Genomic DNA, 26,380 nt, shown 5'->3' on the forward strand with positions numbered 1-26,380 from the left:
ATCCTCTGGGAAGTGATCAGTTTATACAAGTCTTGGAAACATGATTTAGTCTTTTACAGGACACAAAAAAATCTCCATTAAAAATCTATATAAAAAGTGTTCATTGCAGGGTTTCCAGACTGAAAAAAATCCCATGCCACACTGGAAATATTTCTGTGGTCACACTTTCTTTGAAGCAATATTAACAAAAACATATTGACAAGTTGTGGTCAGGGGAGAAACCACCATCAGGGCAGGAGAGGTTGGATCTTCTGTGTCCTGTCCTGTCTCAGTATATATATCTTGTCCTGTGCAATAAAGATCTTGCATTAAATGGATATCGAGCTGTCTTACTGTGTTTTTGTATTCAGCACAAGCAAACTTTTATTCCGTTGGCACCGCATTTATCTGCTCGAGGAACAACAGCAGCTTTGTACACATTGCCCAGTTTGTGGCCTATAAAAAGCCTACGGCTAATTTTCCAAATTCCATCCACTCCAATAGAACAACCTCCTGATTAACAGTATGGATATCTCTGCTTTTCCTTCACTGCTAGTCATATACATATTTGTGTGTGTGTGTGTGTGTGTGTGTGTGTGTGTGTGTGTGTGTGTGTGTGTGTGTGTGTGTGTGTATGTGCGTAATTATTCCATTTTAACTGTTTTTTGTGTGGGGGTTTAAGAAAAGAGTATTTTTTAGGACTGAAAGCCGATTTGTAATGCAAATGGTCATATAATGATCATGTATACTACAGTCAGACAGGGCCACATTTACAACTTCGATATTTTTCAAGCTCTTTGTCTTTGACCCCCAAATATTTAAATTTAGTGTGATTAGAAGAGTGTAAGTTTCTTTTGCATATGAGTTCACGTACATGGTGAAAGATTATTTTTTATTGTCCTGTGGAGGAAATGGCCTTCAACTTTATTACCAGATGAGGTCTTTATATTGGTCATTGGGATACATTTGACAAAGTCGTCTTTTTTTTAACACCCAATGAAAACTTTTTTTTTCTTTCTGTAGTATCTCTCCATGGCAACCACAGTGTGAGGAAGGTTTGGAAACGAGCTAGCTCGGCTTAAGCAGAGAGCACTGGTTAAAACTGTTGTGTGTTTTTTTTTAATAACCCACAGCTGACACACATGTATGCAAAGACACAAAAAGAAAATTTACGGCTTGCATTTTTAAATCTCAACCATCATTTGGTTACACTGACAAGTAAAGATTACCGAGATTGTTTCCTTACATGGTGAAGGAATTTAAACACTCCAATTCTCGTCTCCCGCTGGAAGATAGCCTGTGGGTTACATGGCAACTGTCTTAACCTAACTGAAGTGAATATATCCCATTAACCACCAGCTTCAGTCTGGTAATACCACTGGACAGGTGACCTGCAGGCCTATAACATGTCTCAACCCTCATTCATGCCTGCCTGGGATGAGGCCTGTCCAGAAAGAGGCCTCGAGGGCCTACTGTATCTCACGGTCATGTCTAATCTGGTTACCGCAGCAACAGCAGGGATTAGGAGTGTGATAAGGGAGGGGCTCCTCTAACGAGTCTGGTCATATGCATAATTCATGTAAACGAGCCAGGCTAGGAGGAAAGCATATATAGAACACACACACACACACTTAGACATATACACATGTAATTAACCACTATCTCATGGATATCTCCTTGCAGTGTTGATGTACATGCAACACATTAAGTCTACATATTCGAGGTAAATCATAATGAAGCCGTATTTCCTGCAGAATTTGAAATGAGATTAATTAAACTTTTCTTTCATTGCACTGCTCGGCTTTAAAGGAAAATACAAACACACCTACATGTTCACCCTGAAATGCTTTATTGAGTCAGTGAAGCAAAAATTATGTGAGGCTGATGAGATGTGGTGTCATCCGTGCTTTAACAACACGCTGCAGCTGAAGCCCGGAAAACAATCACATCCAACGGTGTGACACGGGGTCATTTCAACAATATTAGTCATTTTCACTCACGAGCAGATGTCTTAAGGGACGAGATTATGGCTGTGATTTCACTGTGACTCAACATTCATATCACTAAAGTGCGAATGTGCTTGTGTGTGTTTGTGTGCGACAAAGAAAGAAAGAGATAGTCGGGGTGTCTGCATTAGTGAATTTGAATGCACTTGTTTATGTATATGTTGCTTCTCAGTGGACATGACAAATGTGTCGCCCCCTTCAGTGTGTGCTACAACGAGAGGCCGCCTTCCGCCGCCCCTCACAAGCAAGCACACTAACACACAAACACACGCATACACTCTGCCACCTCTTCGCCCTCGCTCTTCTCCTCGTGCCCCACTCCCCCACACCCCACCTGCATAATAAACCCCCGCACCCTCACCCCCACACCCCCCTTCTGTCTTTCCTGCCAGAGCGCCCATGTCCAAACCAAACACAACAGATCAACAACTCGACATGCAGATCGTGTCACGGGATAAATTATGCGCAGCGTGTCAGCCTCATACGTGGGCTCTTGGCTGGCTGTCCGTGACATGTGTCAGGGTGCCCCTGCGTCTCCGCTGCACAACGCTAATGACGGGATGCCGGGTTAGCCTCCGATGCACCCCACCCCTCCGCCTGCCCCCAACCACCTTCTACCCCTTCAACCACTCCCCTACCACCAGCACCCACCCCCACCACCCACTCATCACCAGCGATGAGACAGTGTGTCACCTCTGTGAGGGTGGAAGTTTAAAAAAAAAATGTTTTGGTCCAGTGTTTTATCAATGTGGATTTTTGGTTAAAAAGCAGTGAAAGTAAGTGTTTAATGTGTTTGGATTCGTGTAGAGTCCACGGATATCGAGAAATATTATAAAATAGTCAACCATCATAAACTGACACAATAAACAATAATAAATAAACAATAAAAATCATAATCGACACAGAGGCTTTTGTCCTTTGTTGTTATTAAGTGGTGTGCAGCACTAAACCAAATGCCAAGTGTTGGTATCAGTTCTGTACATCCTTTGATATACACAGCATGACATGCAAGACCTTTTTAAAACAATTTACCGGTCTCCCCTTCCTCCCCACCCCCGTCCTCATCCTCTCCCCTCCTCTCAAATCTCTACCTTCTCTTGGTGCATTTTTTATTTATGCCCTTTTTTTGTGGTCTTTGTATGCAAATCCTGTCTGACTTGTCTGAATTATGTGTGTCTGTCCGGGAGCTTCTGTGATTCGGAGTGACTGAGGATTGCACACACGGTGATTGCATCCACTGGGCCCACTCTGAGCCTTGCATAAGTAATTGAGATGTCAGTATGTGTTCTCATATTCCCACAACAAAACTGTAGGAAAACATGCACTGTTGAAGGTCATTTGAATAATTCCTTAATGGAAGGAAGGCCTTGTTTTTCAGGATGCATGAAAAAGCAAATGTCAATGATCAAAATCAAGCAGCATCATATCTCATGGAGGCAGCACTGATTCCTGGAGCACTTCACCCTCCATCTCCCTTTCTTTCCTCTCTGAAAAGATAGATAAGGGATAAGTGTCTTTGTGCATATCAAGCACAGCACAAGCCACTGTTTCTCAAGGGTCTTTTTGAAACACAAATTGGTTTTGAGACATTTTCTATGTTGACCTCTTTGATTTGAAATAGGAAACGACAGGAACATGGTAGTTCTCGTGCTAAAAAAAAGAAAAGAAAAACCCTGAGAGGTCAGTGATTAAATCATACATACACACAATGGATGAGGGGAAATATGTCATTAATCTTTCATATATAGATTATTATCACAGCTATAGACAAGTCCCCAGGTGAACAGCCAAACACAGATAGTTATTAGCTGCTACATGGAGAAGGTGTGCATAGAAAAACACGTACCGGGCACAGGGCATGTTTATATCCTAGGGATTAACAATTCAAATGCATATTTTATGGAAAGATACATGCCTTTTAACGTACACCTTAATGAAACTGAAAACGGCAGAGACTTACAACAAAACAGACCCGCTCCTGACCAAAAAAGGCAGGAAAAAATTGACACAGTGAGAACAGAATGGATAGGTATCGTATCTTGTTTTGTAAAACCACATCCTTCATCCACCAAGCTGGAGGAAACATTTCACCACCACCCCCGCCCATGCTTTGTGTTTTGTCCGGGCTTGTGATGGATGAAGGGCCTGGCGACACACACCTGCAGATCTCATCCACCACCAAATCATAACTAAAGGCTTGGCAGACTGAGATGATCTCCTACATCCGTTAGCCTGCTACTGTCAAACAACATCATTCTCTAAAGACAACTCTGTCACATCAACCCTCCCACCGCAAAATAAACCCACCTTGATGAAAGACTGCTGCGTGTCCATCAAAGAAAAAAAAAATGTGTGCACAGATACACTGCTACTCAAACCAGCTGGGGTATTGCACATGAGCAGCAGTGTAGCATGTGAGCTTTAATGAATAAAATCAACACATTTTAATACATTTACAATCTTATTAGTGAGCTATGAACGATATGAGGAAGGTTACAGGTGAAAAGTTAAACAGTAATAATAATAATAGACATTTCAAAGTGTCTCAAAATACAAAGTGAAAGTTGCTCCAAGAGCTGACTGACAAAAATATGACTTAAGGTTCTTAAATCCGTGTAACAGTTGCCTCACATTTTACAATGAGAAGCCTAGCAACAAAAATGAATCAAGTCCACGAAGTGACTTAGATGAACATAAAAATAGACGGAGGCAGGTATCCTCAGCTAAACGTGAATACTGATAACTTCTTCCCGAATGCAATTTCCACAATGAAGCCTCTTATCAGGATCCGAACAGATTTCTCCGACTTTAGTTTCTGATCCCGTACAAAGGCTCTCAGTCGTTGTTGCTTTGTTTGCTGATTCTCTGTCAGACATTGTTTGTTTGGTTTGAGGTATTTTGGAAGGGTATTAAACCATACGTCAGAGTTGTGTGCAAAAAGTTAGAGGTTTTGCACACTGCAGACGTACGCCGGGATCCTCAGCGGGAGCTTTGTCTTTGTTTCGTGGTTGACGATGAACTCCGCGTCGCTATCACACACAAAACCTGGAACGACGACCAGGAACATGCGAAGCTGTTCAAAAGGACTTGTCAGGGAAAACCACAGGTGTTGTTTCCGCTGAGCATGCGCACATATTGAAGTAATAACACGCCTCGGAACTTTAGAGGTGAACCTCTGAGAAGAGATCAAACGGCACGAGCGCTTAGATCAACAAACCCTGCCTCATTCAGCTTCATTTCTCTGTGAGCCCTAACCCTAGTGTGACACCTCTCTATGACTGCCTTTAACAGATAACAGTGTGCTTTATGCAATGTACTGGATAAGAGTGTAAAGCTGAGTACACATTCCCATGCTATCCCATATATACATTCTGTATATATATATATATATATATATACACACACACACACACACACACACACACACACATATATATATATATATATATATATATATATATGTGTGTGTGTGTGTGTGTGTGTGTGTGTGTGTGTGTGTATATATATATATATATATATATACACACACACACACACACACACACACACACACACACACACACATATATATATATATATATATATATATATATATATATATATATATATATATATATATATGTGTGTGTGTGTGTGTAGGTTAATACTCCCTCCCCATGTTCCCACCAGCCCAGGTAATTTTGTTATTCTGTTTGCGCCCTCTGTCTACACCCACCCCTGTCTGCTGTACATAATGGTCCAAGCCCTGGGAGGAAGCAGGCATTTACTTATACAAAACCTTGAGGAAATCCCTACCAATCCTCAGGGCTCACGTTCAGGAGCGCCCAAAACACAAAGGCTATGCAAATCTGCCCAGCCTGCGTTTATCTACCCTCGGTTTCCGTTTGCACCGCGGGAACCAGCATTGTGCTGTGCGTGGCGATTATCGCATGTAATTTACATAGAATACGCACAGGAAACAGTGCACTGATCTCTAACAAAGCAAGAAAGAGTCTCTATCGGCTCAGGAGCTATCTGACGGTGCAGCAAAATTACAGGTTTAGCTGTGGGGTATTAAACCTACAAGGTGTTTTTTATTTCTGGTGTGCAGGGAACACTATCTCCTCCAAATGTTGCTTGTTTATCTGCCTTGTTTGTTTTATAACCCAACTCTAGCAGTCCCCTCTCTGAGAAAGCTGCATCTTCAGCCAGGGCTAATCTGCCCTCTGCCTGTGTTTCCTTTGTCACTGAATCCATGTATCAACACAGCGAGGTGCAGTCAGATTGAGGAGGTGTGTAATTGCACAAAGACACTCGTGCTAATATAGCTGGGAGACTGAGTATGTGTGACTGACTCAGCTGACACAAGACATGTTGTGAGTGTGAGGAATGGAAGTCATAACACTGCAGCATGGCTTCATCCATACAAAGGCTGGTACTGTAAGTACTCTATCAGAAACCTGAGACATGAGGGCGAAATGAGAGATCGGATTCCTGATGCAGACGCTTCACCTGCGGGACTGCCCGGAGAAGAAAACCCCAAAGCTTGTTGATACCTTTGGCTGGGGGTCACACAGAGGTCGTGGCCCCTAATAAATCTCCTTTCAGCTTTCACACCGGCTGAATACTGAGGCAGTTCTATAAATTTAATAAAGCTGGATGTGAAACATAACAAAAGTCAACTGCGCGCACACACACACATACAAAAACAAAACAAAACTAAAACACAAAACTGATGACACAGAAGCTGTGTGATTTGTCCAAAACAGTAATTACGAAATATCTGAAAATGATCAGTAAAGTGGAACGAGAAACTGCAACAACTTCCACTATATCTGACTAACAATTTAAAAAACACACACAAAAAAGCCTGTATCCAGTGATAAGTGACACTTCATCAAAAAAAAATACAGTTGGACAAATCAACCAAAAAATGTGTACATGTGCTAAAATAGTAGCATTTATTGCACACATGTATTCATTTTGGTTGTGATTAATGTGACACAGGCCGCAGATTCACCCATAGCGTCTCAAGAATCACATAAAATGTATTATTCAGTTTTGATTATAGGCTCCCTATTGCCCCTTTTTTTTTTTAAACTTAAGCAGAACAGACAGCCATCTGATTTTGCTCCAAGAAGACACGCAAAAAATGCACTGCCGTCATTAATACAACACTGATTCTTTCAGAACGTCCCTCCGAAGGCCAGTCACAAGCCTAGCATGGGTTTCTTACTGTACAATAGGCACCCTTACAGGCTTATCATCCCCGTCATCTTCATCATTATAATCATTGGTGGTATGATGCGGCTCAGTCATCAGTTGTAAGTATGACACCAGTGACTTTTATTTTGTCTAACAATTTGGGAAAAACATAAAAGCAGGCCTGTTACAGAACACAGAATATGTACCAGCAGCGAGACATTTCGAATCTCACCTCCAGTTTGCTAAGAATAGCCCCTAGAGGAAATCCTGTTACACTGGGTTAGGATTTGACATGGGTGTACACACTTGACTTTGCTCGAGAGCAAATTCTACAAAGCCGAGTTTTTACATTTTGAGTTTGGTGCACCGCCATGACAAAAGAACACACAACCACAAAAATCTGACTGTTAACAACTGCTTTGGGGTTTATTTTACAATTCAGAGAGAGAGAGAGAGAGAGAGAGAGAGAGAGAGAGAGAGAGAGAGAGAGAAAAGAAAAATGAAACAAACTAATCGGTGCTAAAAAGTCGTGTTTTTTTTTCTTTCTTTACAATATTGTCGATAAAACATTGAAATGTATAGTCATTGTGCATCGCTTATTTATTTTCCACACCATTTCATGCATCAAGTTGGATGCAAGTAATAATTAAAATCATTTCTGTAAACCAAGCCAAAGAAGCTAAATTTGTATTTTTCTTTAAAAAAAAGGTCATTTCGTAGCTCTACAGCATATATCTATGTACACCATCTGTTTTTATTTTTTAGCTTTTTCTTTTTGTATATAAAAATGACAATATAAAAGTTCAAGAATGCACACACCTTAAGATACAAACAATTTTGAGCCGTTTTTCAAATGGTAAGATATGTCTCATGGAGTACTGACATTTCACTGGTAATCATTTACACGTGACGGACTGTTCTCTTTACAGCTGAATAAAGCGACACAGTTTAGAAAGAGAAAAGTTGTAACAAACCATACACCTGGAAAATTGCTATGAGGTGATACTTCACAACAAGGAAAAAGTTTCTGCAGCAAACTTGCATACCGATGGCCGTTCATTTCCACTGATTAACTCAGAACCAGAAGCAGCATTTCACTTTTTCCAAATGTTCATGTGATCTTTTTTTTCCCTCTTTTTTACACTGACAGATTTATGAGCAGGCCATTCATCATCAAAAACATTGCCGTGACAGAAACCCAAGAAGGAAAGAGGGGCGGGGTGGGGGTGGGGTGATAATCCTTGATCTTTTAAAATCTGATTTTGACAAATGCAAGATATTTCAAAACATGTTCTCTTTACAAATTCAACTGTCTAAGGTGCTACTTCAGTCTTTCGGGGTATTCTTTCATTCTTTTGGTGTATACATTGAATTTTCCACCTTCTTCATATCAAGTAATATACAGTTATCTTTTCCACCAATTCTGTCCACTCGCCACTTTTACCGTTGAAGCAGTAGTTGTATTTTTGCCATGAAAAGATTAAAATATCGTGTTTAACCTTGATTCACTAAAATACATGCACAGATCAGACAAATAGCATATAAATATATTACAAAATAAGTGTAAAAAAGCTTGGCAAAACAAAAACAAATTGACATGAAAAGACATGGTCCAGTCAGGCAGTTATCACAAAAAAAAAATTAATAATAATAAGACTTGATTTTTATTTTTATTTTTCTGGCGGCTCAGTTCGGCCCAGTGCAGTAACTGTGAACAACGTCATTTTTAGTGCAATGAAAATCGAGTCAGTTCCACAGCTGTCAGTCTTTACTCTCAGCTCGAGACATTGTTTAAACCTTCTCCATTTTGTCTAGCTTCTCCAGTTTCTCCAAAGCGGTGACAAACACCAGGTGGTCCTCTGGAGACTTGCCATGGGTCTTGCTGAGGTGCAGTTTGACTGCGTGTTTGCTGACGAATGTCCGATTGCAAAGTCTGCACTGGTACACGGAGCCTGTGTCGTCCTCTGGCGTGGTCAAGGCTGACAGGGGGCTGCCGAATATCATTTTGTCTGTGATCACCTTCGAGGCAGCCTGCTGCTCCCGTAGGTGCTCAGCTGACAGTTTGGACAGGTCCTTCAAGCTGAAGCCCAGGTGAGACTCCAGGTGGCTGATGTAGGAGGAGGGAGTCCTGAACTGAGAGGCACAGTCACCACAGAGGAACACGGGCTGGCACGAGTCCATGTTCTTGAGAAACTTGGTGCCCCCAGTTCGTCTCAGCTGGTACTTGACATTAGCCAGCCAGTGGGATATGGTAGTCATGGAGAGGCCCGTGAATTTACAGATGTGGACCCTTTCCTGAGGGCCCAGGTCGGTCATGGCGTAGCGGCCCTCTGGGGTCTCCCTCAGGCTAGACGCAAACTGTGCCTGCAGAATGAGGAGATGCTGGGGATTCCAGTTTGACTGTCTCCCTTTCCTCTTCTGCACTGGGGAGAGGTCCTCGAGGGCATCCTCAAACGCGCTGCCATCAGCGTCCGACTTCTCTGAGATGGAGGAGGGAGTTGAAGATTTGGGCGTAAGTCTCCCGGTGAGGTTCTTTACCATGTCTGAAATGTCCATCAGAGCGTTCTCTCTCAGGGGTGAGGAGACTGTGTCAGGGAGGGAAATAAGGGGTTTGTTACCATTTACGCTACTGTTGGTCAAAAGTGCACTGCTGCTTTTGTTGTTGTTGTTGTTGTTGCTATTAGTGGCGGACTTATTTTTACTCAGGTCTATGGGCTGGTCATTATTTTCATACAGCTGGTAGTGGTTGACGGGCTCAGCTGGCTTGCCCTGAGGAGTTGGGTTGAAAGCTGGCTTTTCCATCATGCTGTTGCTGATTTTGTAAAGCATAGACAGTGGATCTGCTGCGGGACTTACTGGTTTTGAGGCTTTCCCCAGGTGTGTGTTCATGATTGATTGGAGTGCGCTAAGAGGGTTGATGAAAGGACTTTCAGGTGAGTGATCGGTGATGATGCCAAGACTGTTTCCGTTAGTTACTGGGGATTGGCACGTCTCAGAACCATTCTTTGAATGGTTGCTGTGGCTATCTACTAGGCTCTCTTTGGGCTCCTTCTTGCAGATAAGCTCTGAATCTACACTGCCCGGGCTGCTACTTCTCATACCAGATGGTTTACCTACAGAAAAGTCATTTGGAGATGCCAAATGCTCTCGCTGTTCTCTCAGTGCAGGGGAAGGGGATTTTCCCAGCGATGGTTGTCGGCATCGTTCCAGGCTCACCATCTTCTCCTCCTTTTCTTTCTTCACAGTGGCAGCTTTTCCTGTCACTTTCTCCACGAGCTCCTCCATGGCGGTGACATTGCTCCTTAGGGGAGTAGGAGAGGAAGGGCTCCGAGGTGAGTGGATGACTGAGTTGGGGTCGCTCACAAGACTTCGTAGACCACTGTTAAACATTGGCTGCATCTGAACACTCTGAACAGTCGGGGGTAGAACAGTAGCTGAGCTTTTCACGGCACCCTGCAGCTGGTAGGCCGCATGAATGCTAGGGTAGCCACCCCAGGTGGGCGTGCCTGTCTGAGCCTTGCTGATAGCACTAGATACTGTGTTCTCAAGGGATTTGAGAATATCTAAACCCTCTTTAGGGGTCTCCTCCAGGTCTTCTTCTCTAAGGTATTTATACGAGGTGGTGTCAGTCTCAGATTTCTCACCTGAGTCGTCTTTCTCTTCCTTGATTTTTTTCTCCACTTGCTCGCCTCCTTCGACTTTTTCATCCTCACCCGCTTCCCTCTTTTCCTCTGAGCCAGAGGATAGTGCAGGAGACACTGGCTGGGACTTAACCATACTGGGAACAGGGAGTCTGGTGGTGGTTGGCGGTAATGGGATAGACTGAATCTTTTCTTCCACCACTGGATCAAAGACTAGCTGCTTGCCCTTTTTGGAAGCAGAATTTGTGACCTTCAAAAAGTGACCTGTAACCATCATGTGGGCAGTCAGCTGCTGCAATGTATCATGGGAGCTCCCGCACTCCATGCATTTTAGAATCTGTGCTTTGCGAGCTTCAAACTGCCATGTGTAGCTGGCACCATTCTGGTAGCCATAGCGGTTGTTTGGCGTAACATAGGGGTTAGCTGCAGCTTTTGTGTCTTTGCCAACATCCCCAAGAGAGACACTGCCACCACCACTACCAGCATGGATAGAGTCTGGGGAGCATGGAGAGACTATAGCATCTTGGATAGCACGTTTTTTAGCTGAAGTAGGCACCAGTTTAGTGGCCAAGGCTGGCACTGGTTCTTTGAGAGGCACTTTCTGGTAATGCTTGGTCTTGATCATATGAACGCTGAGATCTTGTAGAGATTCAAATGAGTGGCCACAGTACATGCATTTCAGAACTTTCTGGGCGTCCTCTTTCCCCTCCATTTCCATCAAGGAACGCTTACGTGGTTTGGACCAGCGCTTTCCCTGATCTTCCTCTTTGTCTTTGTTGTCATCTCGATAGTGGCCCGTCTCATTCATGTGGACCGTCAAACCCACCAGTGTGTCATAGGCAGCACTGCAGTCTTTGCAGCGGAACTTGCTCGCACCAGTAAAAACAGAGCCATACAGCTTGTTGTTCTGTCGGTAGAGCTGCACTGTGCTGAAGAGGCTAGGCTCTGGTAAAAGGTGATAGGGGGTCTGCTGAAGTGTTTTGGCAAGTGCTGCCTGATGCCAGTCATAGGCTACACCACTACCATTACTGGCAGCAGCACTGCTGCTCCCACTGCTGCTGGTTGCACTGTGGCTGCTAACAGAGCTAGCTGCTGTGCCATTTGTACTGCCACTTGCGCTCCCTGTGTGGTTGACAGTGGTGCTGGAGGTCTTGCCGTTATGGTGACTGCTAGCCATGTTGACCCCACTGCTCTTATTTATGGTTGTAGTTGTGGCCACAGAGGCAGTAGAGGCAGGCTCTGGACTAGTGAGGGCACTGTTGACACTGCCAGCTGCAGCAGGCTTAGATTTCATGATGTCCATTGTGATGCTAGACCAAGAGGCATCTGAGATGAGGTTTGCATAGACGGCCTTCATCTGTGCCAGGCTGTCCTGGAAAGAGAGGCCGTTGTTGGGACGGAAGGGAAAAGCTGAGCCCTCCCTCTCCTGACCATCCCTGGAAGAGGTGCTCTTGAAGTCTGCAAGTCGGTCGCTAGCATCACTAAGCGGAGACCCGTATCCAGCGTCAGGGTTAGTGCCATTGCTGAGTGGGGAGTCTCTGTAGCTAGGTGGTCGGCCCCCATCCACGTCTTCTTCTTCCTCGTTGCAGAGGAACTCAGTGTCCTGGCCGTCTAATGAGAGGCCGTCATCTTGCAGGTGCTCTTCCTCATCGTGAGCAGCTGCCTTAAGCTCGTCCTCGGGCATGTACGCTTGAGTACAGAGACACAGCAAGAGAGGGGAGATAAAAATGGAGGGGGGGGGAGAGAAGAAAAGAGGTCAGCTCAGTGAAATTAAAGATTTACAGCACACTAACAGGACCACTGTCAAAATAACATGGAATGAATGCTCAATGGTGGGAAATGCAGGCTTTTATTCTCACCCAATGTGAGTGTGCGTATATGTCTGCATGCATGCATGACTTTGTGTGTACTTTGCACACATGTGTCTCTGAAAGCCAGTGGTGAAAAAAACCTCCAAGGGAAAAATAAATCACTGAGCTTCTGACAGTTGTCCTTTTCCTTCCCAACTATCTATTCCTCCACACATGCCTCATGTTCCCCAGGAAATGACTGGCTGTTTGGCCTTGTTAGCCAGCTGCATGCTTACATGTTCAGCTCCCTCCCTTCTCTTTCTTTCTCACTTTTCCAAGCCTGTACTGCATCTCACTCATCTAGTCCATGAAGCCTAGCTCCTCTCCCATTCAAGTTATTCGACTGGAGAGGGACAGAAGAAAAAAATTACCACTTTGGAGATATCACAGTTTTCCTAACCCACTCCAATTAGCTGACGGTCACTGTGCTACTATGCAGGAACTGGAAAAACAATGCTCTCTGGTTTGAGAGCGATACAAATGCAACCAGTTTATATATTTGCACTCCAGCTGTTCGATGATCCACAACAACACGGACAATGTCTTAAAAAGACAAATTAAAACAGGAAGGCAAACACTCGATTAAAGAAAAAAAGCCAAGCGGAAACAGAACTAAGATGTAACAGGTTTCAAGGAGAAAAAAAAACGTAAAAACAAACGAGATTGAAAGACAGACTACGTGCATTTGGAGGCGTGCATTTTTGTGAGTGTGTGTGTGCATGCAAAGAAAGGCACAGTAAGCATTAGCAAGCTGCGCAGACAGGAGATGGTTAGGGGGAGAATAAGTGAATGAGTAGAAGACGTGGGAGAGAAAGAAAAAGTGAGCAGGAGGCGGTGGGTTTGTTAGGTGGGGAGAGGCGGAATGAGAGGGGAAAAAAGGGAGAAAGAAGAGGGTGAGTGAGGCAGGGAGACAGGAGAGACGGCCCCCTAGCTTCTTCCTTTATCTCCTTCCTGCATGGTGAGATGTGTGTCCTACATGCCAGTATCAGTCTCTCCCGATGAAACAGATGTGCTGTCAACTTCAAACGGCACGCTAACCTGTCATATCATAATCTAAGTGGACATAATACCTGATATATATACACTGGCACCATTTACTGCTGCCTGAGAGGAGATGGGTGGAGGGTGGTGGGTGGCGGCGGGGAGGAGGTGAGCAGCTGCACCATCAACTGTGAGTATGTGATGATGTGCATGTGCGTACGTGTGAGTGCCTCCGTAAGTGCCTGTTTGCGATTGCGACTCCGCACGCATGCTCACCTTCCGTGCCCATGTGTGTACTTTATGCATTTTTCCCCCCCCCCCACTCGTACACATTTGCTCTTACAGCGCGAACCTGAACCCACCGACCATAATATTGCCTATAAGTCTGAGTTCGCTGTGTGCTACTGATACACCCTTCTCCAAATGAGCAACATACTCCCCTAACGCCTGACAGGATTTCTGTGAAATGAGAGCACTACAGGAGAACCTGGCTGCGCTTCAATCCCACTGACAGACTGAGACCGAGACAGTTTCTAAAACTCCTGAAAATCCCTAACACAGCAGATTAGCATTATGTGCTGTACTCTCTACAACACATCTGCAGAGTGTCTTCTGCTACAGTGCCTTCCCTCTCACTAACCCGCTTCCAAAAGAGGAGGCTATCAATACATATCAGCCTTTTTAATATACAAAGCATCCTGCAGAACGGCTATCCATTCTTCTCAAGCACACAGGAACGGCGCAAGCATACAGTAGGAATTACCTATGTGAATCACTCACATCAGCTGCAGCCAAAAAAAAACAGCTAGCTGGCAGTGTTCAATAAGTAGACACGCAGATACACAGACAGCAGGAATGAGAAGCAGCAGATCAGAAATATCCCTGGGTGAGTGACAAAACACAGACTGCAGCAGGGAGGGGCTTCGAACGATGAGCAGGTCGCCAGGGAACCCTTTGACGATCCCTGTCAATCAATTCCTGTCCTGCCATGTTGTCATGGAAACAACAAAGAGGGAGATATCAAAAGCCCACAGACAAAAGACTGGCAGAGACAGACATCTGTAAAAATCACAGGCAGCAAGTGGACGGCTTCGCAAGCCATAAACGTACAACGTTCGTGATGAAACTTGAGTCTGAAATAAATGATCTCTCCATCTGTTTTGAGATGCTGCATGAATTCTGACAGGATGCTAAAACCCAACAAATATTAGAAGCTACGCATCAACTCAATCACCCGCAACTTGAAGAAGTGCGATTGTGACTGGCGGCCAGATTAAGCCCCTTCTCTTCTCCTGGATGCACATATGCAGAGCAACACCAGCAGCAAGGGGCGGGCCCGGGAAGGGCTGGCGTGCCGTCCCTGGCGGTTTGGTTTGCCGAGTGGGTGATGGCTGTGAGCAGGGCCATCTGCACGGGCGCCAAAGCGCCTGTCACTTTTGCTCGGGGACGTGCCGCCATCAAGGAGACAGGCGGCAGTGCGGCCAGGATAGGACTGCAGACTCACTGTCACAAGCAGCAGCAATCAAGCCCGCCACCAGCCACGCCAGATCACCAGCAACAACAACAACAGCAACAACACGGGGAAAGGAAGCAAGACTTATCCACCCAGTGTCTCTGATCTCCTGGTACCTGCTCAGAGGGTTAATGTAGCGCTAACAAAAAGGCTTATAAAATTTGTAAAGTAGCAAAATGGGTTTGTAGAAGCCCCTTTAAGTGTTGTAAAGAGCTCTTTGAAAAATGCATAATGCACAAATAGATTGACATACACACTTAATAGAGCTGTAATGCATGCATTATCAAAGGTTTTCATGTCTCTGGTTACCAAATACACTTTGGAACACAGACCCTTATTTGATTAGAGATAAGAGCTTTAAAAGAGCTCAAGTATGTGTTTTGTTCCCATCTGCCTCATTTATTATTATTCATATTTAAATGAGATAGTTCCTGAAGGACTACCCAACTAATGCACCCATGAAGCACCCTTGATTCTAACTTCTGCCTAATATGTAAAGATTGCAGAGCGCCGTGCGCCATTACAGATGTTTGCTATCGCAATCCGTGATCAAGTTTGTGCGTTTAACGCGAGCACTCAGGGACCACACCAGAAACGAGTCTGTGCAGTGCCCTGTTATGTTTGATATCATGTTTTCTGATGAAAAGTCTGCGGTGAACGCCCTGCCTGCTGCCTCAACACAACACTGGGCCTCACAGCGAGACAGAGCGATGGACCTATGTACAGATCATCTCTTAAACATTTTCTCCGTCTACACGCAGCGTAACTTTTTGTGTGTGTGTGTGTGTGTGCATGACTTTTGTAAATGATAGCAAATGAAATACAACCAGCGGGATACGTCAGCTTTTTTGGCGAGGAGCAGAGCAGAAACATATCACTCCTTTTCAAAACTTTGTATCTTTCTCCGCCCTACCCATTTTTTCCTTTTTTTTTGCTTTCTCCTTTTTCTTTGCTGCGAGTCTGCTGGTTGTTAAATCAATAAAACTCTCTGTCAGGCTCGCAGAGCTTCACCATTTGGCCGCTGTCAAAGCCAAACAAACCAGATAAGAAAGGCAGAAAGGCGATGAAACGAGCGAGAGAGAGGCAGAGGGGGGGGGCAAGAAGGGGATGAAACCAGTCAGCCTCCCCTCGCCACCACCTCCGTTTCACCAGCAATCCCTCCTTCTATTTATTTACACACATTTCTTTATTTATTTGATGTGAGTTTGGGAAGAGGGGGCAATCACGGCAGTCATTTGCGGCACTAATGTCCAATCATGGGGCCCTTCACTCATGTGATTTAGGCAGTGCAGGAGTGGGGTTCGCGGCGCAGAATGGTGCGAGGAGGGTGTAGAAGGCGGCGGTGAGGTGGGGGGCAGAGGCCGTTTAGGCCGGCCCCTAATAGGAAACTGGCAGTCTTATTCCTTCCCCAGATTCTGTTTGTCACCCCGCTCTCCATTACGTGCCTCCCAAGCCTGATGGCTTTGGACAGGAGCTGATCAAAAAGCCATCGCTTGACCTACACGCCGTGGCAGAACGAGACTCACGTCCTGCGCAGGGAGAGGAGAAGATGAGACAGAAGAGGAGAAGGAGGGGTGTATGTCAGTGCGTGGTGCAGAGCTGGAGAAAGAGGGAGGGTGATAGCTCTCGGACCGGGACAAGAGGGCTGTAAATAAAATGACATTATTATTTCCTCTGTCCCGTCATGTAGAAAAGCCAATTATGGTAATGCTGCTGCCAGCGTGTCAGAGGGAATGCTGGGATGTGCTTCCTGTGAAGCGGCTAACATGAGAGCAATGCCCTGATCAGGAACACAGGCCTCAGTTTGACAAGATACTGAACAGATAGGAAGAACAAGAAATAGCGAGGGACAAGGGAGAGAGAAAGCGAGAGGGGTAAGGCCTTGTTTGCTTAATAGATAAATATTAATACACCTGGATGGATTGAGGACCTATAGTCATCTATTCACTTTCAAATAGTTCACTTTCAACGAGGTGTAGAAAGTAACAAAATAAACACCAGTGAGGAGGTGTGTCATACAGAATCTTATTAAGTTCAGCTTGGTGATGTGAAAATGATAGAGATGCCTGAGAGAAGTTATCGACCCCAAAAGTTCATGAATTATATTCTGTCACACCTCAAAATTTGACGAGATGAATTATGCAAAGGCGACGGTGAAAGAGCCGGATATTGAGGGTGAAGGCGATCATTTACTTTAGAAGCTAATTCGTTCTCATCTCATCTCAGGCTTCTCCACGGTATCCCGTTCTTAAAAATTCCTCCCGCGCTTGATAGGGGTTCTCTCCTTAAAATAATTCCTCAGCTACCTTTCTCCTTTAACTCTCATCCATTAGCCCTTCTTTCTCTTTTTCTCCCACCCTCCTCCTCTTCCTCCTCCCCTCTCCGGCTTTGCTCACACGCCCACATGGGCCCCTCCCAAGCGGAATAATGGGAGCATATGGCCTAGGCAGCACCTACAGGGCCTTAAATAACTGCTGCAGCATTCCAGCTCGCTGTACCAATTTATCTCTCTCCCCCCCCCCCCCCTCCCCCCCCTTCCTCTTTGCACCCCATTTCAAAACACTTCTAGCTTGAGTTGAGCTCAGCAGACAGCAGCGGATGGGACATGTTGTTCTTCAGACACATAGCAACATAATGGACTGACACAGAAAGTGGTGTAAAAGTGATTAAGCGTCGTGCGCACGGTACTGGTGTTGAAATCCAGTTTTATTGGCAGATATTCACTGGCCTTCTTAGCGATCATTTTGCACCGGCAAATACCTCAAGTCGTGTTGCGTTACGGTGAGCTAGTAGCATTATTTAAACTCACTGCAGTGATGCTTTAGATGGTGTTGTGTGTTGAGTGAGCTGAGTGTATACATATCAATGCTGGACCTTTATTTGCCAGTCTGTCCGTTTAAGTTCTTGGCCGACAGCTACTGAAAGCAAAGCATATGCTAGCTGGAAGTTGTAAGAGTTTCCTTTTGGTCTTTGAGAGAAAGGAGCTCAGGTTCAGTGTGTTTTGAAAGAATAAAAATGCATACAAAGCGTCCACTTAGTTGCCTAAATTCTGTTCACCTGATGAGATTACTGTCCTATAAATGTGGGGCTGAAGAGGCGCTAACCTGCTACAAGTCACACTCTCGTGTAAATATGTCCCGCAGAGTTCCTTCTATACGACCTTAAAAAGAATGATATATGGATTAATGGGCAGCTCGTGTTGGAGTGTTTATGCACACGAGTGCCATGTAAGTGCCTGGGCAGGTGTAATGTCTAAGTAGAGGGGCTGAATGTGTGCGCAAATGAGAGAGAGTGAGTGCGAAAGGTGCTGCTGTTTTATTTATAGAGCCAGCGCTATTTATACCCAACTCAAAGATCAGTTCAGAGAAGCTTGCTTGTGGGCCACAGCCAAGATCACTCTCCATTACGGTGCATGCTTAACACCAAAACACACACACGCACGTACACTCTCGCCTATATGCGAGGTGGGGCTGCGGTTGCCATCATATCTGCTTTGTACGTATAAACACAGTAACAAAACAATGTGATTTAATGCGCATACGGTACAGCCATGCATTCGTTCACAAAAGGGGTGGATGAGGAAGGGGAGAGGGTGGGGGTGCACGGGGGTGAGCCCACACTGACTGACTGAGTGTTCTTCATGGAGTACAGCAGGCTTTAACATGCTCAGGGATCAATACAGTGAACCAGCGCCAATCGATTGCAATTCATCTGGCTATTTTTTTTTTTTTTTTACATTTCATTCTCACCCACTCACAATGCACGCTGAGCAGCAACCCTGCGAGGCAATACATAAATAAACATACACACATTTGCATACAGAAGCACACACACACACACACACCTGAGCCGCTGGAATGATGCCCCCCCCCCCCCCCACGGCCCCTTGCAAAAGCGTGTTCAATAAACCCGTATGGAATTTATTTATTTTTATTGAGCATATCAGCCCATCCTGGTCCTCTCTGCATAACAAGGCCTGTATAATTAAACCATAAATTTCAGTGCGCTCCTTTAATTACCACAGACAATGTCAGGAGGCAGCAGGGTAAACAAATGGCTTTGAAGTGAGCGAGGGAAAAAAAAAAAAAGGTTCGACACAGCAATGGAGAAGCTGTTCATTTTGGTGAGAATGTTGTTGCACTTGAAAAGGATGAAATGTTAAAAAGAGTGTACGTGCTCGGGGAGTACAGTATGTATTTTTTTTCCTCCCTCCTGCCTTTTCTAAGAATACTTTTGAGGGATGCAGTTTTGTCTCAGAGTGAAGGAAGAAACAATCAGCGCATTGCTGCAAGCATGACGACGTGCAAATATGTATGTCTGGATGAGCACAGTACACTTGCGACTACTAATAAACTGAGTAATGGAGTGGGTGTTTTGGGTGTGTGTGTGTGTGTTTGCATTTGTGCCTTTTTTAAGCCTCTTTTTCCCATGAACACACAGAAGATGCAGATGGTACGCTCGTGTTTATATGTAGTTTACGGGGAAGCCAAGTTTCTTGAGTATGACTGGAGACACCTTTACGGTCTTCAACAGCATACATCATATACAAATGTGTGTGTTTGTGTGTGTATTGTGCACACGTGTGTAAGCTTTAGGTCAATGTCAACACACAGACCTGTTTCTCAGCAGCTTAGCTAATTACACAAGAGCCCTGAAGGCCACTTAGAACAGGTTAGCTAATTAACAAACAGGCTGATTGCAGATTAATTGAGAGGTGTTCCTAATCTTCACCCCTAAATGCAATGACAAATGCTAACTGGCACTAATTAGGCTGGTATGGAGAGCTGAGAGTGGAGGCTGTATTTACAGTTACCGTGGCTCATATGGATGTGTGGCTTGTATCCAGCTGCCTCTTTCAGACCTGCCAACAGGTTAAAGCAAATGAAACTTTAGTGAAAGTACGAGGAGGCTAAGAGGTAGTGAAGACAGCTTCATCAGCAGCCTTTTTAGGCTGCAGTGCGATGTGGCCTCAGTATGCATGATACATTTATGGTATTTTCTGTGCGCAAGAGTAACTAATACATATTTGAATAGCTCACTTATATTAGAATGTGAATATTTACTTATTTGCAGAAAGAGAGGAAAATTGTTCAATACAACACTGTGCAAAATTGGTGGGACACAACGGATAACTATAGGCCACTGGCGCCTCTAAATGTGGAACACTGCATCCTGAATTATTATTACAACTGGCAGTAAATTTTTTTAAGTGCTGCTTTTTTTGCAGTTTCTGTGAAAGAGAAACATGTCCCACTTTACCTGTGGGGATAGTACTTTTGAAAACTCCCTCTCATATGTCTATTGAAAGCCTACTGTTAAGACTACACTATTTGCAGTTTGACCTTTCCCTGCGTGTGAGGATTGGTTCCCTCAGCTTCAGCATGAATGGCGCGCACAGAACATGAAACCTGAAACGGTGTCAACACAATGGGTTAAGGTGGATTACAAGGACAAAATAAAGAGAAATAGGACCCTCGGTGGGGATCTGAACCGGCACCCATATGTGGATGATCACCTGCCAATAGAAAATGTACTTTATTCACAAGCCACACACACACAATCTTGCAATTTTCACAGCCACTAAAACTACTCCCCAAGGCCCGACTTCTTCTAACTTCCATCTGCCTAGAAAAATTTATCATTCAGTTCCCCTGTCTATCACACACACACACACACACACACATACACACCTGTGCCTTTTAAGCTGCCCACCCTCCCCAAACATGCACACGCACTAAGTTTCCACCTGGACTCTTTCAACCTCTGACCCCACCCTCACTCCTTCTTATAATCCTTCTCTCCATCCATTGACTTCATTGCTTCCGTCTTTCTTTTGCAACACCTGCGCTTTTAAATCCCTACATCAGGATGGCCCATTTTACCTGAACAAACACACACACTGCCAGTAAACACACACAGAAGTACCTACACGTCCTTACCCAGATCCCAGGAAACACACACAAACGCAAGTATGTACAAACACACACACACGCACGCACACACACATGCACTGTCCCTGACAAGACAACAGCCAGCAGCAGCTGCTTCCATCTCCTAGCAACAGCCAGCCTGATAGATGACCCAACGATGGATAATTACCGTAAATCACCACAGCTCACACACTAAAGGAGAGAGAGGGGCAAGGGAGCTTAAGAAAGACTGAAAATGTAAGAGAGAGGGAAAGAGCGGGGATTGAGAGGGATCAGAACTCGAGGGCTTGGGGCTGGTCATGTGTGCACTAATGCACATTGATGAGCTCAAATTCATCTGCTTTTTAAAGCACACACACACAAACACACACACACACGTATACATTTAATTCAGACAACATGCTCTCCTACACACATGCAAAGGTGCTCACCGTATACATAAACGTGTGTGTGTGCAGCACACAAACACAGTCACACAGTGTCAGCGCTGTGGCTGTAATCTGAAACCACAGGCCCCACCTTCCTATAGAGGAGCTTGTCTGTCACAGGTTCCCATCTTTTTGCACAAAGGTGCCTATCAAAGGCCAGAGGGTGCTGTACAGTGAGTCTGCGCAGTGCTCTAGAGCACAGTTAGGAATGGAAACAGCAGGCTGCTGCTTAGAAACTCTGACAACATGATTGCCTTTGATTTGTTTGAGAAGTGTTTGATTTAAGATATTGACCAGATGGATGCCAAAAAGTTCTCCAAACATGCTCTTTTTTTCTTTTATTTGGAAGCGAATGTCTGATTTGAGAATCATTCCTATTTTTTTTAAAACCCTCTACCGACAATGATAAAGCAGATTTGCATAATGTCACATCCAACTACTGACATGCAGTCTGTATTCCATGAATTCTAAATATAGCAACATGACAAACTACCTCCAGAAGAACAAAGTTTACTCCAAATTATCAACAGATCTTCGATATGCACACGCAGCTGCTCCATTTACTTCCCCATCATTTTCAGCTCTCCCAGACATGCAATCTGTCCTTCTCTCTCTCCCTTCTTTCTTTCCTTGCTATTCTCCCCTCCTTCCCTCATTCCCCGACTCCCTCCCTGTGCGAGTCCTGGCTGCTGCAGACATTTGATCTGGCTGCCTTGTGATAGATTGACAGGTAATGAGGAGGTTGAAGGGGCGTTGGAGACAGGAGCAGGTGTTCAGCACAGTCTTTTTGGCCAGCACTAAGCTGCCATGTCCTTCACTGCTGCACCGCACCACTCCGTTTCCTCCTTCTCTCACTCCTTCTTTCCCTCCTTCTTTTCCTCCCTTCTTTCCAACATTCCCCCCCCCCCCCCTTCTCTTCCTTAGAGAAGAGGACTATGCAATCCATCACACGTTGACACGGTCGGACATAGACTGTCTTTATATGGGAAAAATGCATGGGCCGTGGAAATAAATAAAGAATAGAACATCGTGTCCCATGCTGGCAGCAGCAAACTAGGCCTCGGACTGATCACTCAAACTGTGCCGTGAGGATGAGACTGATTTGGAACATCCGCCTGTAGAGGAGACCAATAATGGCTTCTTATAGCAAAGCTGGCGCTGACATGACTTTTAATGCAAAAAAAAGTTTCCTTTGCAAAATAAAAATGCTTTTGTTTTTAGAAACACCAACATTTTCACATGATTCTAAAGTACATTTCAGAGGCAGACTGTTCAGAAACTCACAGGAGTAAATTTTAGGTATGTTAGTCACGTTATATTAAAAGAGGACTCCCTTACAAGCTTTACAGTACATAATGGTCTAACTCGACACCAATCGGAGGCAGATTTTGACCTGTTTCAGTCCTGCTGACACAGCAGAGCACCACTCTGCATCACACCACACAAGCTAAACAGGAGGATAGAGAAGAGAGAAATCTGATGAGTTGGGAGACGGAGCAGAAATCTGAGGACGAGGATGTGAATGGTTGCAGTAGAGACAGCTTTTTTTGGGTCCAACTGTTGAATTGCTACTTTGCTGCATTTATGTGTTGCACTGATTGAATTTAAAATGAGTTATTCTCAATGATCAAGAGCAACAAGAACATTTTGTGTTTAAGTTTAACCCCAAAATGACCTCAGCTTGCTGTAATTGTTCAGAATCAGGTAATATTTGACAGAAAGTAATTTGTGAAGCTTCTCTTGTGTCGGGCAATTTCCTGACATACGCAGACGCAGGATTTAAGGTAGAAATGAACGGTTGCACCTTTGAAACCACCTTAAATGCAGTAACAGAAACTTGAATTGTCGTCATGGGAGCCAACAGGCAGAGACAGCCAGAGGAAAAACAAGGCTTCAGGCTATAAATCCAACCCTCCAGTTTACTGCCCAACATTAAAGGACATGTCACCCTCCTAAATCAGATCACCAAGAGGAGGCTAAAATGGGGAGCATTTGCATGTTCAGTAAAACATTCCTAAGAGCTCAACAAAGTGCTTGACCACTTTCTTTTTGTTATATCCTGCAGTTAAAGATTGTTCATACAATTTGAGATACGTACAACGTGAAGGAGTCAACTAGCTTTCTGTCACGACACACCATTCTGAATGAAAGTAAAGATAGAAATATTTATCGAGCTTCTGTTTTTAATCAGCCTCCCTAAAGGTGGATTTAAACACTGAAACTAGCACTTGGTCTGGTGTCTGACCCACGTTTCTTCCTTTAAATCTACAAAAACAGCAGCTTCACCTGGACAATCTAACAGACAGTTTAATTATTTAATATAATGCCAGATAAGAGTGTGTGTAGAATTAAAGAGGAAGCCACCAGGCTTAAAATTAGCCTATCCCAATTGTCACCCTACTCAAAGAGAACCTGTTTTCTGAAAAAAAAGAAGTCATTGACGTGCAATCACATTCAAACACACTCGCCTGTCAGTTTATAACTCTCCTACTCTCACGCACTCACACACACACACACACACACACATACAGACCAAACATCGGCCAACACACAAATAGACACCCACACATACACACTTTTTAAGCCCTTGCCTGGCATCAGCTGTCACACAACCTGTCTCAGAGAACTAAGCAGAGACAGACGCTGTCAACTTAGAGTGCCTCAAATGCCCACATCCACCCAGGCAGAGGAGAAATCAAGCCTGTCTCCCAGTATAATTTGCGCTAATCCTTCATGGAAGATAGTAAAGTCTATGGCATATCTGCCTAATAGCATCAGTCACCGGCAGGTTCTAATCTCATATTTAGACCCATTTCCATCACGGACTGACGACAAAAGCACCAGCACAAAGTGTGATTACCTTCTTATTTTTTTTACATTTCTGCATGACTTGACTCCTGATAATAGTTCGGTAGGGAGGTGGGGAGGGGTGAAAACACGAGAAGTAGAAACTTTGAGGTTCTTTTCTTCATGGAGGAAGAAGAAAGTCATTTCTACAGAAGACAGGTGGGCGGAAAAAATGGAGTAAAAGTAAGTGGCAAACTGTATCAGGAGAGAAAAAGTGGAGGTAAAGAGAGTGAAAACCTTTCAGTCAAGAGCCTGCCCAGACTCACACACGCTCACATTCACGTTAACACATCCTCATGCACGCACACACCCTTACAGACTCGGAGACACACACACACACGCACACACACACTTCTTTTCAATGCGTTTACAACCTGTGGTGTTTGTCCTGCTCTACTGGCTGCTTTACCGCGTGCATTTGAATGCCGACTGGAGTGCATCCCTCTCTTTCAGACAGCGCCATAAAAGACGACACACACAATGAGGGCTCTTTTCAGCAGAGTGGGGCTGCCTGGGGGTAGGGAAGCACCTCCAAAACCGCCACAGCACTTCAACTCTCAAGGCACAATGAGGTGCTAAGCCTTGATGAATAATGAGAGATTATTCATAAAGATGACAAACAGAACAGAAACCAACTATACAAAGTGTTGCGATGAAAAGTCCTTTAGCTGCAGCTTTCCCTCCACAGAGTGTGTGTTGACTGTGGCCGAGTGTATTTGTGTGTGTCTCTAAGAGTGACCTGGCGAAAGGAGGGAGACAAAAAGAAGGGGAGGTAGCGCAAGGATCCTAATGAAGCCGTAAATCAGAGTCTGATGAGAACAGACTCTGAAGGAGGATCACATCAGTGGAGATCAATGCAGACAGCTACACACACACACGCACGCACACTGACGAGAATAGAGATGAGAAAAAGCCAGACGCAAACACATGCCAGCGTTCCCAAGTGTGGCAGACTTATGAAGGTAAAAGCAAGTACATGAGAATAAACACACCCATTCATTTCCAAACACACAAAATGACACACATACACACACACATACTCATCTAAAATCTATTAAACTCCCTCTAAGTTTAAAGCCCATCTTCCCCCAAGAACTCACCCGTGGGCTCAAGAGTCCCACCTCCTTGTTCAATCCTGCTCGTCTGAATAATATCTGCTGTGATGAATGGCGCCATAACTCTGATATCCACAATCAATCTCTGCTTTAAAGACACATTCATCTTGTGCAATGCTGAATGGATTTAGGGGTGGGGGTGGGGTGGGGGATGCAGATGAGAGGGTGGGGGTGGGGGGGGGGGGGGTTGTAGGAGGTGGTTGGGTGCTTGCCTGACCTCCCAGAAGGAGGGTGGGTGGGGCTCGAGGGTGCTGATGGAAGGAAGAAGGGGAGTCAGGTTGGGAGGGCTGCACTGAGTGATGTGTGTCAGTTCACATCTGGCTACAAAAATAAATGAGGCTTATGAAGACAAATGAAAAGGGGCTGTCTCCCCAGTTCCCCCCCACCCACCCCACCGCCCTGACGCACACTCAAACTCAGACAGACAAGAAATGCACAGAGAGGGATGAAAAAAAAGGGGCGAAAAGACAAAGAGGAAGAAGCAAAACAGAAGAGCTGAGAAGAGACCGAGTGTATTCACCGATGTAATGACCTCACAAGGATAGTGATGAAGTTCTGGTGTCGATGAATGCATATGCTGCTTTAGTATGAGCTGAGTCATCCATGGGTGCCAAAAAAGCTATGGTGGTGTAGCGTATGCTGCCTGAAATGATTGTTTTATCATACAGTAGCTAAACTTGACTGCGCTCTTTGCACTAAAAAAAAAAAAAAGGGAAAACAAAGAAATTAAAACGGCCACTGTGTGAGTGCAAATTCTCAGCCCTGAACTCACACCTATGGCTGAGGATACAGAGGCGGGGAGAGGGGAAGTATTTAGCGGGCTGGGGGGCTTTTAAGAGTGAACTATCCATGACCTGTTAGAAGGGTCATCTGTCGGTGACACTGCCACTCAATATTCTTCTTAAT

At 44.7% G+C, this 26,380-nt stretch overlaps 1 protein-coding gene across 1 annotated transcript in view; it reads right to left on the reverse strand.

Annotated features, from left to right (window-relative positions):
• Nucleotides 1-8,710: 8,710 nt before the first annotated feature.
• LOC146622437 (teashirt homolog 1-like) overlaps nucleotides 8,711-26,380 on the reverse strand; it is a 31,854-nt gene continuing 14,184 nt past the window's right edge. The window contains exon 2 of the mRNA XM_085366215.1: nucleotides 8,711-12,499. Coding sequence (XP_085222341.1) covers nucleotides 8,961-12,499 — 3,539 coding nt within the window. The 3' untranslated portion in view covers nucleotides 8,711-8,960. The remainder of the gene's footprint in view (nucleotides 12,500-26,380) is intronic.

Source organism: Diplotaxodon limnothrissa, linkage group LG11, assembly GCF_057381915.1.
Source record: "Diplotaxodon limnothrissa isolate DT_005_m linkage group LG11, D_limnothrissa_male_GT1.1, whole genome shotgun sequence".
Classification (NCBI taxonomy): domain Eukaryota; kingdom Metazoa; phylum Chordata; class Actinopteri; order Cichliformes; family Cichlidae; genus Diplotaxodon; species Diplotaxodon limnothrissa.